This window comes from Penicillium nucicola, assembly GCF_028828085.1.
Source record: "Penicillium nucicola strain IBT 29836 chromosome Unknown utg000010l, whole genome shotgun sequence".
In the NCBI taxonomy this organism is placed as follows: Eukaryota; Fungi; Ascomycota; class Eurotiomycetes; order Eurotiales; family Aspergillaceae; genus Penicillium; species Penicillium nucicola.
Genome location: NW_026643134.1, coordinates 2760677 through 2776550, shown reverse-complemented (window position 1 = coordinate 2776550; position 15874 = coordinate 2760677). Strand labels below are relative to the sequence as shown.

Sequence of the window (15874 nt, the reverse complement as noted above, 5' to 3'; positions counted from 1 at the left end):
CAGATTTGGCGCGTTGTTTTTGCCGCTTGATCCAACTTTCAAGCTAGGAAACATATAGTCTTTTGACGTGGTATAAATCATTGAAGGTAAGTATCTGGATTGGTTGGCTTGGATTCAATACTTGTCAAAATTTCAAGACTCAAAGCATTTCGCATTTCGCAAAGGTGAAGGACTGCAGCTCAGTCTCATAATATGTCTTCATTGTGCGTGTACAAGACAATCTAATCCGGCTGAAGTATGTTGCGAAATCTAGTCATACATTTGGAATGAAAAAAAGAGGATCCTGTCCCCTAATATATGAAAGTGAGCAACATCAAGGTCGCAAACGGACCGGCTCATCTTCCTTCTCCAGTCAATGAAGAAGAACTCCTAACGCCAAAAATGAAGGTTGTAAACGTCTAATTCGTCTTTCGTGGTCGCGTTGTACTCATATGTTTCTCTCTCAGAAAGTCGCAGATCCGCTCGTTGTCCATCTTGTTGATGCATTCGTGCTCCTCGGATGTCAAAGTAAGCTCTAGTATAACCATATGGTGTCAATATCCACTCATATTCAGTCTCGTCAAAAGCCAGTGCGAACCTTCCGATGCCGACTCCTCGTTCTCGTTCTTTCCGTTCGTAAGCGCCTGGAACTGCTCCTCCACAGTTTGCCAGGCCTCCTGTGCCCGAGGAAGAGCATCCTCTATCATCACCTCCTTCATTGTGGCAATGTTTTCGGAGGCGACAATACTGGCCGAGGTCGCAAACTGTGAAATCGAATTTCCAACATTCATCGAGTTATGTTGATGTTTCATGCCTGCAGAAACACGCTGCTCGGAATGTTGGACCGCAGCGTCAGCCTCAACCTGGGCTTCAACTCTTTGCTCGCACGAGGCCATTGAACTATTATGCGAAGAGACAGAGTCACTGGCCGAGGTCATGCTGAAGTATTGCGGATGTTTGGAGTTGGGGTAATTCGAGGAATTCGGGAGAGACATTCGGAAACGGTAGGGCTGAGGCTGACGTAGGGCTGATTTAGCAAGTTGCGAGGGACTGTACCCTGAGGGGCTATGACATTGACAAGTGGAGAGATCGACAGCTATCTCAGCAGGCAGCAAGCATTTTCGAGTAATCTCCGGTCCTGTTTCGCTGGTTTCCACGTCGGCCAAGATACTGCAGGTTTGCTATTTGTTCGATCGTGGGAATGACGTCGGTGGGTTCCACTTGGGGGACGAAGTTGGTGATGATTGTCTGGCGATTGACGACCAAATGGATTCGGTTTCCTAGCGGAGTTGGATCCTCGAGAAAGATGAATCGAGGTCTTACTTTTCGTCGAATTGACTTTGGTCTTAGTTTCCATTGAAAGGTGAGGGAGTACATCTTACCGCGTTGGGATCTCCACTATAAACCTCCACGCCAACGGAGATTCCCGATCTTAGCTGTTGTTTATCGGCTTAGATTCAATAGTCTCCCTGAATATGCACCTCGAATGGTCCAGCTTCTCTGTCCCTCTTTCAATTTCTTTGTTCCTTCACTTTTTGCCTTTGCGCTCACAATGAAGTCAATCTAATGTCGGGGGCAACAATGCTGTCGCCTCCGCGCAGTATAAGAGGGGGAAGAGTTTGCTGTCCAGATCTTCTAGATTTAACAACATAATTATCTCCTATTCACGCAACTCTTCCATTCGACATTGAACATAAACATGCGCTCCCGATCCACTAGCATGTCTCGGTCCTCAAAGGACCTCCAGTTTAGCAGTGATGCCGAGTCCGACCCAGATTACAACACTGAGGATCACTCCAAAGTAACAAATCGCGGAGCTCCAGCTCGTCATAGTCGCCGCCAACGATCGGAGGTAAGTTATCATTGTTTTTCGATACTCTGCACAACTTGATGAGAATCAGAACTAAGCCCGCACCCTCTAGTATCGATCTTGGAATCGGTCTAGCAACATCCCACATACTTCGACTACTGGTTCAAAGGGTCGCTCGACATCTAGACATTAACTTATCCGAATAAATGTATGTTTTGATGTATCAACATTTGATTAAATATGTGAATAGAGCAAGTCAATCAATAATTCATATCTGTTGCTTTTAAAATCTAGCATAGAAAGGAAAATTAACCTAAGCTATGCGTTACGTATGCAAGATAGACTACCTTATGATATTTCAATGGATTCTAAACAGTTACTCAAATTTTGACCAATAATGCACCGGAAATTTGTAACGCAGCATTTTTCATAATTAGATTAGTGAGGGAGCGACATGACTATATATACAAATATAGTCTGTAGTAGTTTCCACATAGTGATTAATAGATACTTGAAAGCAAAGTGAAAATTGGAAAAAAAAAAGAAAAAGACCAAAGAGCGTAAGACTAGCCAGCGAAAGGTTCGCTAAGAACCTGGATCAAGCCCGAACCTGGCAATTTACCCCGAGATTTGCTCCGCCTAGGGGCATTGAGGAGGGTTGACCTCTGGAACATGAGTTAGGAAATGTTATCAGCTTTATTCAAGAGTACTCACCGCAACGGAAAGGCTTGTTCTCTTGCAAAACCCACCAACCCTTGGAGTTCTTGTACCAGTTCCTTGGACGATTCATTAGGTCAACGTTCTCCTTCGATTGTGTCAAATACTTACTGGTACTTGCAGACAGGCTGGAACTTATCCCCAACCTTGGACTCGCCAACCTTGTCACTCGACACACAGGGATACTTGTAGTACGAGTATGTCCTGCGAACAACACAAGGGTCACGGTCATGGTCACGGTCGTGGTCACGATCTCCCCTATGACCATCATGGCCACCAAAGTTACCATTGCCTCTCTCCTCAAGCGAGCCATCAAATGCTTCCGCTGTTGGGGCTGCCACTGCAACCTGCACAGCAATGGGGAGCAAAGCTGTCAAGATAAACATTGGGGACTTCATTGTGGAGCTTGGGTTGTTCCTTGAGGAAGCGTTGAAATTTGATAATGAAGATGATTGTTATGATTCTATTTCTTGCTGATGAACTTGATTTCAGCAGAGCATTCACGGCCTTTATATAATGGCTTCGTAGCTTCCATTACGTCTTTCAATTCACTTAGAAGGCGTAATTGACTGAGCCCAGATTGGAAGGAACTCTTCGAAGGCACCCTGTGATGTTTACAAAAGCGGCCTTGCTTCGTATTCCGACATATGGTATCACGTTCCATAGATGATGGCCTTAGAGCAGAGAGGCTGAGCTACCTCGAACCAATGAAATAGACCAGGTATGAACCATGGCATAAGTTTTCCCGACCTCAAGGAAAAAAGAGCAGAAATAACAGAAGCTCTAGTACTAATCATTGGATGTGCACTAAATCGGTAGAGCTCAATTGACAAGTTTAGACCAAGACATGTTATTTGACTTTGATTCTGATACGAACTGTGGATCTGATACCATCAAATCGGTATAAACCATCGGACTAGTCATGATCTCCCACTGGATCTTGGCAATCTATAATTAATCGGAGCTACCTCATTCGCAGTGACGACCACGGAAGCTTCAACCGTCTCTGTCATAGAAAGTCTAGATGTCCGGCGGTAGATGCCAAGACCAATACATGATTTAGCGTCCGCTCCGGAAACACTTGGCACTACGTCAATCATCTTAGCAGCCAGATTGTTAATGACCCAGCACTCTGTTTTCCCAGCGGGTACCTATTTACTTTATTGTAAAGATACGTCAAAAGAGGGTTGGAGTCAGTATCTAACAATCTGGAACGTCTAGCAAATAGCAAAGTAACAAGTCAAGGTGTGAAGTATGCCCACGTCGGTACTATGTTTGGAACATTGCCATGCCCTTCCTTCCAGCGGAATAAAAAACAGCTTGCTTTTCGCACTGCCTCTTCCTCCGTACCATGTCTGTGTCCGCCAAGAAGCTCCGCAAAGAAGTTCCGCAAAGTGGCAATCCTAACTTATATCGAGCGAGAGCGAAACCGAAAAGCTCAAGATCTAGGCGTATTGCGGATCGATCCGTGACTTCCATGTCAACGGGAAAAGCCTGTTCGTTGATGCAAAGTAAATGGAAGTTCCATATAGGGGCCATCTAATTAGCGAGATGGAAATAAGCGTCCCTAGCGGACGCGGAAAATTGAAGACAGAAAGGGTTGCACAAGATGATGCCCACGAGACTCAACATTATGTCTAAACAAGCATTCAATTAATAAGTTCCAGTAACTGCTATATATGACAGGATTAGTATAGCCCATCGTATTTTTGAGGGTTATTCGATCTGCCAAGACATCCACCCCGCGGTCCTGGGTCCGGACATCTTGAGTCAGTCGAGGGCAACCTGTGTCACTTGCCACTAGGTTCTACGATCGATTACCGGGAGGACGCTCCTCTGGCTGTCTGAAATTTTCAAGTTATAGGATGATGACATGCCTCACTTTATTGTGCGTACTTCCGGCTAAGGGAGGTAGCATACAAGACAAAGTTGGCCTTGTCTTCCTGATGTCTGCCTGTCACTAGTGTCGAACACATCGTCGTAATAAGTTAGAGTTCTCATTTAAAACTACCTACACTCCCAGCACGTTTACCGATCTTCTCGAAGTTGAAGAGAACAAGGTTTGAAGTAGCACAAATAGCGGCGCATGTCTAATCTCATACACCAGTGAAGTCTTCGTGAGCTACAGCACGATTGAAGCAGAATCAACGTTCCTCCTTCACAGGAGAACCCGTCAGATATCCTGATTCGGCTGGACTTGTGTTCCTACTTTCAGTAAGCATCTGAGACTGAGTCTTTGGAAGAGGTCAGAAAGAGAACTGGTGATACATAGGCTCAATTGGACTTGCTAGAGGCACTTTGCCCGTGGTATGAGTGACAAAGCTATTGATTTTGTCAAGTTCAACGTTTGATCTGTGTCTGGAGACTCAATTTCTCTGATAAAATTGAACTGTAGAATCTCTCCGCCTGGAGGCCTCTCGAAACACATATTCCTGTCCAAATAGGGGGGTTTCACATTCAAAAGTTTAATTACAGAAGCAATCGAGAAACAACCGAGATGACAAGAAAATAATTTCGTTCTAGATTGGGCATTGTTTATTCTCACGGATCTTTCCAGCATTTCAGGAGTAATATTACCCCTCAAACGCCCGCAGTACAGCAAGACCAGCCACTGAGAATGATGCGACACGGTTATGACCTAAAAAGCACGAAAGAGAAGCTAATGTTAGTCTGATAAAAGTAATCAGAGTTTTCTTGAACATACCGCCGTGACTGACCCGCTCCCACCTGACTGTCTTCGTAACTTCACTGCCAGGTGAACTCTTCCACACCTTAAGTTCGCTTGGGCCATTGCTTTCAGATTTGTGATATATCAAGTTACCAGGAGCGCCGGGAATGTTTTCACCAGTGGCAGCTTGCCAAACACGACGTCCTTCATACCAAGGAATTTCGACATCGTCCATTGCATGGACAATTGTGAGATCGAGACTTTTGTCTGTATACTTGACACCAGAAGCGTCCGCCTCTGCTGGCTCGACGCCAGTGAGCCGGGCCACTCTTCCAATTGTATCCCAGTGGTCCGCAATATGGCTCAGCACCCATCTCTGGAAGCGAGGGTATCCCATGAGAGGGGATAACATTGGAGGCGTGATACCCTTCAGGCTGTAATTTTCAATGACGCTGGTCAAGCGACCAAATGACGCCAGAAGAACAACACCTGCAAAAGGCTCAGCATTCTTAATGGCTGGCTGGATAGCATGAGGGTCAGGAGATCCAAATGCAAAGCGTTCAGCGACTGCAGCTGTAACAGCAGTTCCAAGACTCTGGCCTGTAAGAACAATGCGAGAAGTTGGAATGTTCAATGGACCGGCCGTAAGGAAGTTGATTAGAGACACAGCATCTGTGATGAGACCTTCTTCTGTGGGGCTGCCAGTGCTCACACCAAATCCACGATAGTCAATGGAAAAGACATGAACTGGATTGGAAGGAGTAGAAAGGCTGAGCATTGTATTGTACGTGGCAGGACGCTGGGCAGATCCCAGATGCGCTGCATTGCCATGGACTAAAGTTAAATGTCAGCATCTTGGCTTCTTCGGTCGCTAGCTGCGTGCTACCTACAATTCACAACAACTCGTGCGTTGGGGTCGTTGGCAAGGAGTTTAAATGCAGTGGTCTTGGTATAGTCCTCCACGGGACCCGTTGCAGCATTGTTCATCAGTACCTCTTCATGCTCCCGGCAAAGATGCAACGGAATTAAGTGCCATCCATAGATGGTTTCGTTATCAGGAGTCACCAGATTGAAAGGCTGGACTTGGGTTCCTGTGGTGCATTAGCAAGGAACAGCCCGAGGTAGTCGGCGTCATACTTAAGAACCCAAATTGCTCGACAAGGTTTACATCCTGCCATAGAGTTGGATTGATCTTATTGGCATAGAGGCAACTAAATCATTTGGTTAGCTCAGCCTTTGCGTGCTGGGGAACTACATACAAACGTTGAACCTGCGGGAAAGTCAAAGCGCAAACAAATAGCACGTAGATCAGACCGCCAGCTACCAAAGACCAGTAGGCCTTTCTGAAAATGGGCTTAAGCTCAACCATTTTGAGGTGATGTTGTTGACATGCGGAGGTGAGCGGAGGAGAGATTAGACACACGGCCGATAAGCTTCTTTATCGCGTCGCTTTTCTCCCTTCCACTTCTTCTCCACACTCCTCACCTTGCTCTCATCCCCCTTTTCTCCTCTGTTATGATTACTATCCTACTGTCACCACTGGCGCATTTATCTCATTGAACCCCTGATGGCTGAAAAGCGCAGACTCCCGCCGCGTGACCGACGGGAATCGGCGGCCAAAAGACGTGTCTCCGAAGCCGCGCCTCAGTCTACCAAGAAAAAAGCGCCAACTCCTCGCGCCCCATCTCCACTAGAATTCGTTGACGCGCCTTTGCCCACCAATCTCAAGGATGTCGAGGGTTTACCTGTTCTTCGCGCGCGACAACCACTGACCTTATCCGACAAGGAATACCAATCAATCGCCGAAAGGTTCGAGCTCCCTATCCACATTAGTTTGAGAAACGACTGACAGTGTACGTTATCAACCTATAGCGCAGTGCTCCTCGCTGCACTTGAACGGTCTAAGAAGAAATGGCTCAGCGATGGCATCCTTGTGCGATATTTCACGAAGCCCAAGAAGACGAAGCGGGAGCAAATCGAACGGAACAACCCGCCAAAGGACAGCATGACCAAAGTCGGTCCTTGCGATATCACAATCGGTCCTCATTTCTTTGATGCCATGATCTACACTGTCAAAGATCCCAATGCGCCACCATCTCTACAATATGCGTCCCCGCAACGACCGATGGTGCACTATGGTCACCCCAACAACTTCCAACAATACCGCCCCTACCCTTCCCCATCCAATCCTCAGCGCCCAAACCAATATTCGCCCGCCCCTGCAGGCCGTCCTGGTTACTCTGGAAGTCATCCTCCGGCCCAGCAACCTCGTGGCCCGAACCAAAGCAATGCTCCGTCCCCTCAAGGCGGGCAAAGGCCACAACCGGGGCAAAAGGGACCTAATGGCCAGCCTGCTAAGCCAAGCCCGGACCCTGTGATCCAAATGCTGGCTACAAGAGCGGCAGCAGATCCAGAGCTCAAGGCTTTGATGCGTGTGGTTGCCTCCAGCCAAGCATCCCAAGAGCAACTTCGAGCTTTCCAGGCACACATTGACGAACTGAACGCCATTATTAAATCAAGGGAACAACAAGAGCAACGCCAGCAGGCTTCTGCGACAGCTCAACCACAACAAACTCCGACTCCACAACCCCAATCCACCCCGCAACCCCAGCCTCAGCCAAAACAGGATGGCGCAAAGCCAGCCTCCAAGGAGCAGCCTGCAACTCAGACAAAATCACCGGCCAAGCTACCGCCTACCCAGGCGGGTGCCTCTCACCCCCCTGCTGCCTCGACAGAAAAGCCGGCTAATCCTCAAAACTCCGCTGGGACGGCGACAATCAAGCAAGAGCCAACAGCTGTGCCCAACAAAGACTCCCAGGCTACGCCAACTTCATCTACAGCTAGTGTCAATGCCAGCACTCGAGCTCCTGTCTCCACCCCCGGTCCGCAGCAGACCCCTACAGCAAATCTCACTTCAACGCCAGCCGGTCGGCCGCAGTCGGCAGCAAGGCCAGGACCAGGACCCCCATACCCTCCATACCCACAACCAGCTTATGGGTCGCAAACTCCAATCCAATCCCGCCCACCGCAATACGCCACACCTAATTCCTTCTACCGTTCACCAGTGGCTCCGCTCGCTCCCCCGCGTGTAGGCTACAAATCTGTGGTTTTCGAGTTCACGTCTCCCTTAACACCATACGGAAATGCTACTTCTGGTCACGCTGGCTCAGGCGACCGTTATTTGTTCCCTGAAAACACAATTCTCGAATGGCTTCCAGACGAAAACACGGTCATTGCATCATTCCTGGTAGTACGAAAAGTTGACGCAAACGCAACGTTCCCTCTTGAGACACCCACAGAGGCCGCCAACTCCAAAGGCAAAGGAAAGAGCGCATCAAAATCCAAGAAGGGCGAGCCGAAGGGCAAGGCCGAAAAGGGAGCAGACCCAGCCGGTCCTCAAACCCCCGCTCAACCAGGCGGAACACCACATAAGCAAGAACCAAGTGATTCTCCAATGCCCGACGCATCGGCTGCCCCTATTAACGAGGCAAACCTCAAGGAATACTGGCAACCAGTCACATTCCGCATCCACTCACCAAGCACAACAATTCTCGAACCACTCGCCCGAGTCGTCAAGCCAGCAGATGAAGTCCGCAAATACATGAATGAAGTCATGGACCGCGCTGAGCGTGCGCCGGATGGCTTCCTGGCCATGCGTCTCCCTCGCGAGGAATCGCACGAGCCATTTGATCCAGAGGGAACACCCGCCTCAAACGTTGGAACACGCAGCCGTCTTTCTCGTGTCCAGCTTGCGGATGAAGAGTCCGAGGTCGAGACGTCTGCATTCGAATTCGAGGAGGAAGATGAAGATGATTTGAAGGACTTTTATGATGCGCCATATGGATTACCGCCGTTGAAGACGTGATGTTGTTATAGTTTTGTATTCATTCAGAACATCTGAGGATGCGCCGAGTTATCGCCGGATTCTCGCCTGCCTTGCGCGGTCTTCTTGTACTTTGATATGTTGCAAAAGCAATGTATACAAGCAGACCGCCCATAGCAGGCCAAGATCCGGCGAGAACTGACCCGTCTTATCAATGAAGATGCTGGAGGTTCAGTACTCGGCTGTAAACCCCGAGTGTGTCCTGGGTTGACTAACTTTGTATAATATGGCAGCATCTTCCTGTCTCGCTTGTCACATGTATGAATATTGAATGTCGAAGCTGTTGCATCTAAAATATGTGCAAATGCTCTATTCCAATATCTCCCCTTTGACCTAAAATCCTCAGGGAAGTTAATTGTATTAATTGCATGCTAAACCACTGCCAACACATAAGAATCACACCAGCAACACCAATAACACCAGTAACACCAATACGCAGAAGCTACATCAAAAAGACTCGATCCAATCAAGCCTAGCAAGATAGAAATGAACTCCGAGAGGCAAATAATCAAACGCTCCCACCAGAATGTCTCCCCTGATCCCCAACAATACCAGCAGCCTCAAGTAACCACCTAGCACTCTCAGCAGCAGAATCGCCAGCCCCAGCCTTCAGATTAATGTTCCTCCTCCGCTCCGCCTCTCTCGCCTCGAACTCCCACTTAGCACGCTGCATCTCCACAGCACTAGACCCAGGCTCAGTAGAAAATGCATCTTCGGGATTGGGAACAATGCCCCAGATTTCAAGGGTCCACAGATCTAGTTTAAGCGTCCTCGGTGCGTCTTGTGTGAACGCATTTGATGATGGTGGTGGAAGGAAGACGCCATCGTGACCGACAGGCTCAGTGTGGAAGGTTGCTGTTTCCATATTTGAGTCTATGAGGAGAGAACCTGCGCCGTGGGGCTTGGGGTCTGCTTTGTTGCTCCGGGATGGAGGGGGGATTTGGCAGCCCAGGGCTATTCCGGTTTGGGTGGAGAAGTAGGCTATTGGGGTGTTTTGGGTTGTTTGGGCTTGGGATGGGTTTCCCGGGAGGAGGGTGTGCTTTGGGGAGAGTTGGAAGAGGCAGGGCAGGGCGTCGGCTTTTGTGCTGGAGGATTGGGATGTGCTTGAGGATGGAGATTTCCAAGTTTGGGGGATGTAGGCGCCTAGTGTTATTGGGTTTTCGTCTGAGGATCCTTCTTTGTTTCCTTGGAGGATGAGGAGGGTTGCGGATTGCCAGGTCATGACGTGGTGGGAGAAGGAGGTTAAAGATGAACCGTGAGCGTTCGTTGAGAAGACGGGGTGTAGTTTTATACCGCTGCGGAAGAGGTTCAGACTTGCTGATGTTGTCGGCAGGAAGAATGAGAGATGGGATACAACAGTTGGGTTCAGGATTGCTGACTCGAAGCTGCCGGGGAGTGTGATTGAGGCTGGTGGAGGGAGTGGCTCGTCGTGCTTCTCGATATCCTCTTGCTCTGTCTCGACAGCAAGGCCCCTCTGTCGGCGTTGAGAGAGATCCAAGTTCTTGCTAAAAAGCATATGCTCAAACAGTGCAGTCAGTGGATCGAAGAGATATGGCAGAGATAGTGATATCGTTCTAGCGAAAGATTTGTATGATATACCAACATCTCGTTCCTCGGGTGAAAAAGCCGCAATGATGTGGTCTGCCTCTTTTCGAATGGCTTCCATACGCCCACCATCAAAGTCAGATGTATAGATCTTGACAGACTCGAGCGGGTTGAGCGGTGCAATGACAAGCAACAGCATAAGCAACCGGCGGAAGGTATCAATAGAAATTCCAGTTTCATAAACTGTCTTATCGACCCGGTGATCATGTTTGAAAACCTCAATGGCATCGAGAGACTCCAATGCCGCAAGAGCAAGATCATCATCCTCGTCTTCATCATATTCATCGTTCACGGGTTCATCTATCGAGAAACCCAACGAATGAGATTGGACAGGAGCCGATTGAGCATCCTCAGTTGTGGTGTCTCCATGAGTATCATCCTCCTTGGAAGCAGCAGAAACAGGCGTTCGTCTTGCAACATCAGCCAAAGAACCAAAAATCAACTTGATGCGGTCTTTCCGACCCCGCTTAAGCACTTTCCCGTAACGCTCCGTGAGAAGCACAACCACCTTAACCATAGCCTCGAACGTCAGAACAGTAGGCGCAAGAGTATTCTGAAATGGAAAACTGCCTAGGTATGACAGCATACGGAAGATAACTGGGCCTGGATCTAAGAATAAATCTTGGGAATCTGGGATGGCCAAGAAGGCGGACAGAGTCTGTTCATTCCAGTATCGCAGACCACCTTGTTCAGCGGCACGGGAGAAGAAGTTATCTTTGAAATGCGTGAGTTCTAATGGTGTGAAGCATTTCATAGCGAAGCGCTCGGCGAGCACGTAGCTTAATTCCTCTATTTTGGTTAGTATGTACGTTTGTTGGTAAATATTGGTGGTAGCAAGGTCCCTATGGAGTCAGGGAGACCATGGCAATTTCGTCTCAAAGAATACATAGAGCTCGCAATGTTTGACTTTCTTGTATACTGGGTACTGAATGGAAAGGCAAGGCTCACCTGGTGTGGATGCACCATGCTCATTGGACTGAGCCGCTCCCATTGTTGCAGTGTGGGGAGTACCCCAGTATTACCGATAACTGACTTGAATCCGAGTGAATATCGGAAATTTGTGATGTGGAAGATATCAAAATCCAAAGTTCACGACAGGTCGAAGTGTCAAAGTCAACATGGAGTAGAAGTGGAGAGTGGAGCATGTGACGACAGCTGTGCCTGAGGCCAGATTCTAGACTCTTTCGGCCTCACACTTGAGTATAGAGAACGTTATATCATAGGCTATAGTACTTGGCTACAACTATGTACTTTATACATGCGTTTTGATTGTGGTAATCGCTAGCAAGATATATAAGGAAATTCGTCAGGGTATCCATTCAGATCCACTAGCCAAAAGCCTCAGCCACTACAGCATGACAATACCAACGCCGCCCATCTTTGACTCGTCGGGCAGGTTCTTTTGGTTGATTCCACCGCCAATTGGTGCAGCACGGTAGTTGTACAGATAGAAGTGGAGTTGGCCATCGCCGGCGCCGAACTTCAGCTTTTCGAGGAAGAGAGGGTTGTCGTGCGATGTAAGTGCGTTGAAGACATCGAATTTGGCCTGAGAATGAAGGTTAGTGTGTGAATTCAAGCGTGATAGGTAGGGGGAAACGTACATTCTTCGCGCAAATCAGTGCATCGTTCATCAACAACTGCAGGCGGTCCTTTAATGCCTCCTTGTCGTCGGAGAAGGCAGTTTCGGTCGCGTAGTAGTACAAGTATGCGGCATGGACTGCATCGTGTTTAGGGTGGTCGATGACAGTAGACTCGAGGTTATAGAAAGAGACGAAGTCGGTGATCTTGTGTGTCTCGGCATCTTCAACGACGTAGGACCAGATAACCTGCTCCATACCAGGCTTCTTCTTGTAGACCAACCAGTGATCAATTTCCTCACGAGTGAAAGCCTGGTTCAAGTCAAAGCGGCGCATATAACGCTCCAGCAGATCGTGAACGGCGTCAATATCCTTAGATTCCATAGGACGCAGACCGGGGGTCGATGTGTTGCTAGGGAGGTGGTTCTTGGTAACCATGCGGGACTTGGTCGATCCATGAGGAAGAGGAGAGAAGCCAACATCGTAAAGCTTCAACCAGTTGAGCGCACGATGATAGTACCGGCAGGAGCTAACGGGGGTGGGGAGGATGATACCGCCAGTGTAAATAGCCTGGAAGATACCATCAACGTAGCAGCGACGGGTAATCTCCTTGATCAGAACCGGTGTCAGGCGCTTGGAACGCAACTTCTTGTGGATGCACAGGAAGTTGATCTCCGTCACCTTGATGCGCTCTCCGCGGACGCGGAGCTCGGTCGGAACACCACAGATCGAGGCGACCAGCTTGCGCGACTTGGTCGCGCGAACGCCGACGTGCCATTCCTTTTTCCATCCTGGGGACATCAGAGCCCAGTGCAGGAAGGACTGTGAGTAACTGAAGCGGAACATGGCGTTGTCGTCTTCCACATAGTGGTTGTTCAGCAGCTCATACAACTCCTTCAATTCCTCCTCGTTTGTCAAGTCCAGAGTGCACCATTCAAAGCCTTCTACAAGCGGGTCGGGGGTCTTCGACACTTTCTCCGGGTCGATCTGCTTGATTTGGCCCTGGGCAGTCTGCTTACTGGCCTCGTTGAAAGAGGGGACAGGCTGTGTCTGCCAGAATTTGTACGAGGCCATATCCTTCTGGTTCTTTCCGCCCACTGACAGTCCAGTCAACAGCTGCGAGAGGTCCATGTTGGCAAGCATGGCTGCGGCCTGGTCTTTATCCATGTTGGCGATCTCATTCTTGAGGGCGGGGTTCTGGTCCAAGAGGGCGGCGACGAGCTTGGGGTCGACTTTCTTTCCTGCTTCGGGTTCTGCAGAATATCAGTAGCTGTATACCTGGCTTCATACGCAAACCTACTGTCATTTGCAGGGGCCTTGCCCTTATTTGTGTCCGACATGGCTGTATGGGTAGTTGGGGAGGGAGGAATTGATTCGGGCGCCCCACGTTGACGCCGGTGGGCTGCTTTAATAATGGGCTGACGCGAACATTGAAGCTATATTCTGACCATATTTATATGTGTGAGACTGGCAATTGCTAGTCCATATTAGGTCATTTAATTGGCTTATGTCTCTTCTGCTAACCCTGCCAGATCCCGGTCTCCGTCGCCTACGCCGTAAGCCTCGGCAGCACTATGGAGACTATGTATTATGTGCCTTCGTATCATACTGGCGACATTGAAACAACTTTAAAACGGGTAAAAATATGCATTGGGAATCGAAGAATTGTTGAAAATCCCCAAACACCTCTATGTCCACTTGCTAAAGCATGTCTCAAGTGTTGATACAAGAATGAAAAACTTGGAGCACCGGGCTACCAATCATAAGGAAATTAGGCCTCATTGGGGGGGCTTGGTCTCAATCACATCAAGGAAGCCTCCAACCAGATGGATACTGCCAGTGACAAAGGTCATGACAGGTGGTTCATCCTTCTGCAGATCCTTACGTCCCTGGCCAGCAATCTCCCGGGCGAAGTCAACTGCCTCTTCAATAGTACCAAAGACATGTGTTTGGGCCTTCGGGTCGATGGAATTCCACGCCGTTGCGAGGGATTTCTGGACGCGAAGGAGCTCAAGGTCGTCGGCATTTGTGTTCATGCTGACCAAGTCGGGCCGGAAGCCAGCCGATTTATATGTCACATTAGTACAGAAAATGGCATGAGTGAATGGGGTATCATATTCAAGGGCAGCAGCGAGAGTTTCGTGCAAGGCACGGGCCAAAGCAGTGCTGTCGCGAGTTTGTTGGTTGAAAATCAGGATCCGGGTCTTCTTAGCAGCGAGTTCCTTGGAGGATGAGTCGGCCTGAATTCGCGAGGCGAACCACTGTCCAGCCAGCCGGATACTATCCAAAGTGTGTCCACCATCGATGTACCATGCAACGTCCTTCTCGTACCGGGTCTCACACCGGCCACCTAGACGAGTCTGCTCAAGGCCGGTTTTGAACTTCGCCGGAAGGGGTGAATTCATGATATCCTCGGGAATATCGGCCACACCAACCTTGCGCAAGTATTCTGCGGCACTTGCGACGGCCAATGAGGCATTTGTGTACTGGAAGTCTCCAGCTAATCCAAGCGTCACCTGGCTGGTCTCAGGACGCAATTCAGGATGACCGCGCACAATGTCCAGTTGAGTGCCCGCCTCTTCAGCACGTTGAGTTAAAACCTCCTCCGCGCTGGTGGGTTGCGGGGCCGAGAAACCTCTGGTGCCCCGCTTGATAATACCACCCTTATGCCATGCGATTTGCTCAATGGTATTTCCCAACATGGCAGTATGGTCGATACCAAGACTAGTGATGGCAGTCACCTTGGGCTGCTCAATCACATTGGTGCAATCATACTGGCCACCAATACCACACTCGATCACCGCAGCATCGACGCCCTCACTTATGTATGTATGGAATGCCATCAGTGTTAAGTAGCGAAAGTATTGAGGCTTCGTTCCAGGCGCATTTGGTTCCTTGCCTGCCACCTTTGCAGCTTCTTCGAGTCGATCCCATATTTCAAAGAAATAACGTGCGAAGGTTTCCTCGGATATCGGGTCATTGTCGATCTGGATGCGCTCGCGCGCGAACCGGAGGTGAGGGGAGGTGAAGAGGCCGATCTTAGTGACCTTGGGTGCGGGTTGATTGGGTTCCTCTTTCGTGTATTGAGAGAGGATTGTGGAGATGAATGCAGAGGTCGAGCCTTTGCCTTTCGTTCCAGCAACGTGGATTGCGTTCAATTGGTTGAGATCAGATGTCTAGTGGCGTTGTCAGATCGTAGATATTCACAAATTCCGGTCTCCCTTGTATTTACACACCTTGTATCCAATGCAACGAAGCCATTCAACTGTCTCCGGGAGGGAGAGCTCATTCAAGGCCTTCCCCGATTTGCGAACCTGCTCTACAATCGCATGGTTGGACTGTAAAGAGTTGAGAGACGAGATTGCAGCCTGATATGGTTTAATATTAGTACTTGATACATTCCAATGGCAAATACATCCTTGTGCAAGCAGTGGGGAGCTTGGAAGCATACCTCGTAGGTGCGAGCCATAGCGGGCGAGCGAGTCGAGACTAAGCGCTGAGCGCAAAACTGGAAGCGAATAGAGGCCCGGAACGCTCTCATATGCAATTAAAGCCCGTGCCTGCAATTTCAAAGGAGCAGGCGGGGTGTAGCAAGAATCCCCGGAAGCTCTAAAGATTGTCTTTCTATGGTCGTT

The 15874-nt window shown here is 49.1% G+C and overlaps 8 protein-coding genes across 8 annotated transcripts; 2 read left to right on the top strand and 6 right to left on the bottom strand.

The window, feature by feature from the left end:
- Window positions 1-398: 398 nt before the first annotated feature.
- Window positions 399-875, bottom strand: N7511_009596 (uncharacterized protein; the record flags this gene model as incomplete). Its single annotated transcript, XM_057131973.1, has 2 exons — window positions 399-514; window positions 578-875. 2 exons carry the CDS (start codon window positions 873-875, stop codon window positions 399-401), a joined length of 414 nt encoding a protein of 137 aa, XP_056979961.1.
- Window positions 876-1699: 824 nt separating this feature from the next.
- N7511_009595 (uncharacterized protein) lies at window positions 1700-1975 on the top strand (the record flags this gene model as incomplete). Its single annotated transcript, XM_057131972.1, has 2 exons — window positions 1700-1831; window positions 1925-1975. The coding sequence occupies 2 exons, from the start codon at window positions 1700-1702 to the stop codon at window positions 1973-1975; spliced, it is 183 nt and encodes a 60-aa protein (XP_056979960.1).
- A 453-nt stretch (window positions 1976-2428) lies between these two features.
- On the bottom strand, window positions 2429-2904 carry N7511_009594 (uncharacterized protein; the record flags this gene model as incomplete). Its single annotated transcript, XM_057131971.1, has 3 exons — window positions 2429-2454; window positions 2504-2565; window positions 2618-2904. The coding sequence occupies 3 exons, from the start codon at window positions 2902-2904 to the stop codon at window positions 2429-2431; spliced, it is 375 nt and encodes a 124-aa protein (XP_056979959.1).
- A 2175-nt stretch (window positions 2905-5079) lies between these two features.
- Window positions 5080-6543, bottom strand: N7511_009593 (alpha/beta hydrolase; the record flags this gene model as incomplete). The annotated part of the gene is made up of 5 exons (XM_057131970.1): window positions 5080-5144; window positions 5211-6008; window positions 6065-6265; window positions 6312-6385; window positions 6434-6543. 5 exons carry the CDS (start codon window positions 6541-6543, stop codon window positions 5080-5082), a joined length of 1248 nt encoding a protein of 415 aa, XP_056979958.1.
- Window positions 6544-6741: 198 nt separating this feature from the next.
- Window positions 6742-9039, top strand: N7511_009592 (uncharacterized protein; the record flags this gene model as incomplete). Its single annotated transcript, XM_057131969.1, has 2 exons — window positions 6742-6983; window positions 7047-9039. The coding sequence occupies 2 exons, from the start codon at window positions 6742-6744 to the stop codon at window positions 9037-9039; spliced, it is 2235 nt and encodes a 744-aa protein (XP_056979957.1).
- A 526-nt stretch (window positions 9040-9565) lies between these two features.
- N7511_009591 (uncharacterized protein) lies at window positions 9566-11653 on the bottom strand (the record flags this gene model as incomplete). Its single annotated transcript, XM_057131968.1, has 2 exons — window positions 9566-11451; window positions 11611-11653. 2 exons carry the CDS (start codon window positions 11651-11653, stop codon window positions 9566-9568), a joined length of 1929 nt encoding a protein of 642 aa, XP_056979956.1.
- Window positions 11654-12010: 357 nt separating this feature from the next.
- Window positions 12011-13579, bottom strand: N7511_009590 (glycylpeptide N-tetradecanoyltransferase swoF; the record flags this gene model as incomplete). The annotated part of the gene is made up of 3 exons (XM_057131967.1): window positions 12011-12208; window positions 12264-13492; window positions 13540-13579. The coding sequence occupies 3 exons, from the start codon at window positions 13577-13579 to the stop codon at window positions 12011-12013; spliced, it is 1467 nt and encodes a 488-aa protein (XP_056979955.1).
- Window positions 13580-14017: 438 nt separating this feature from the next.
- N7511_009589 (tetrahydrofolate synthase) lies at window positions 14018-15708 on the bottom strand (the record flags this gene model as incomplete). The annotated part of the gene is made up of 3 exons (XM_057131966.1): window positions 14018-15415; window positions 15476-15607; window positions 15691-15708. 3 exons carry the CDS (start codon window positions 15706-15708, stop codon window positions 14018-14020), a joined length of 1548 nt encoding a protein of 515 aa, XP_056979954.1.
- Window positions 15709-15874: the final 166 nt, after the last annotated feature.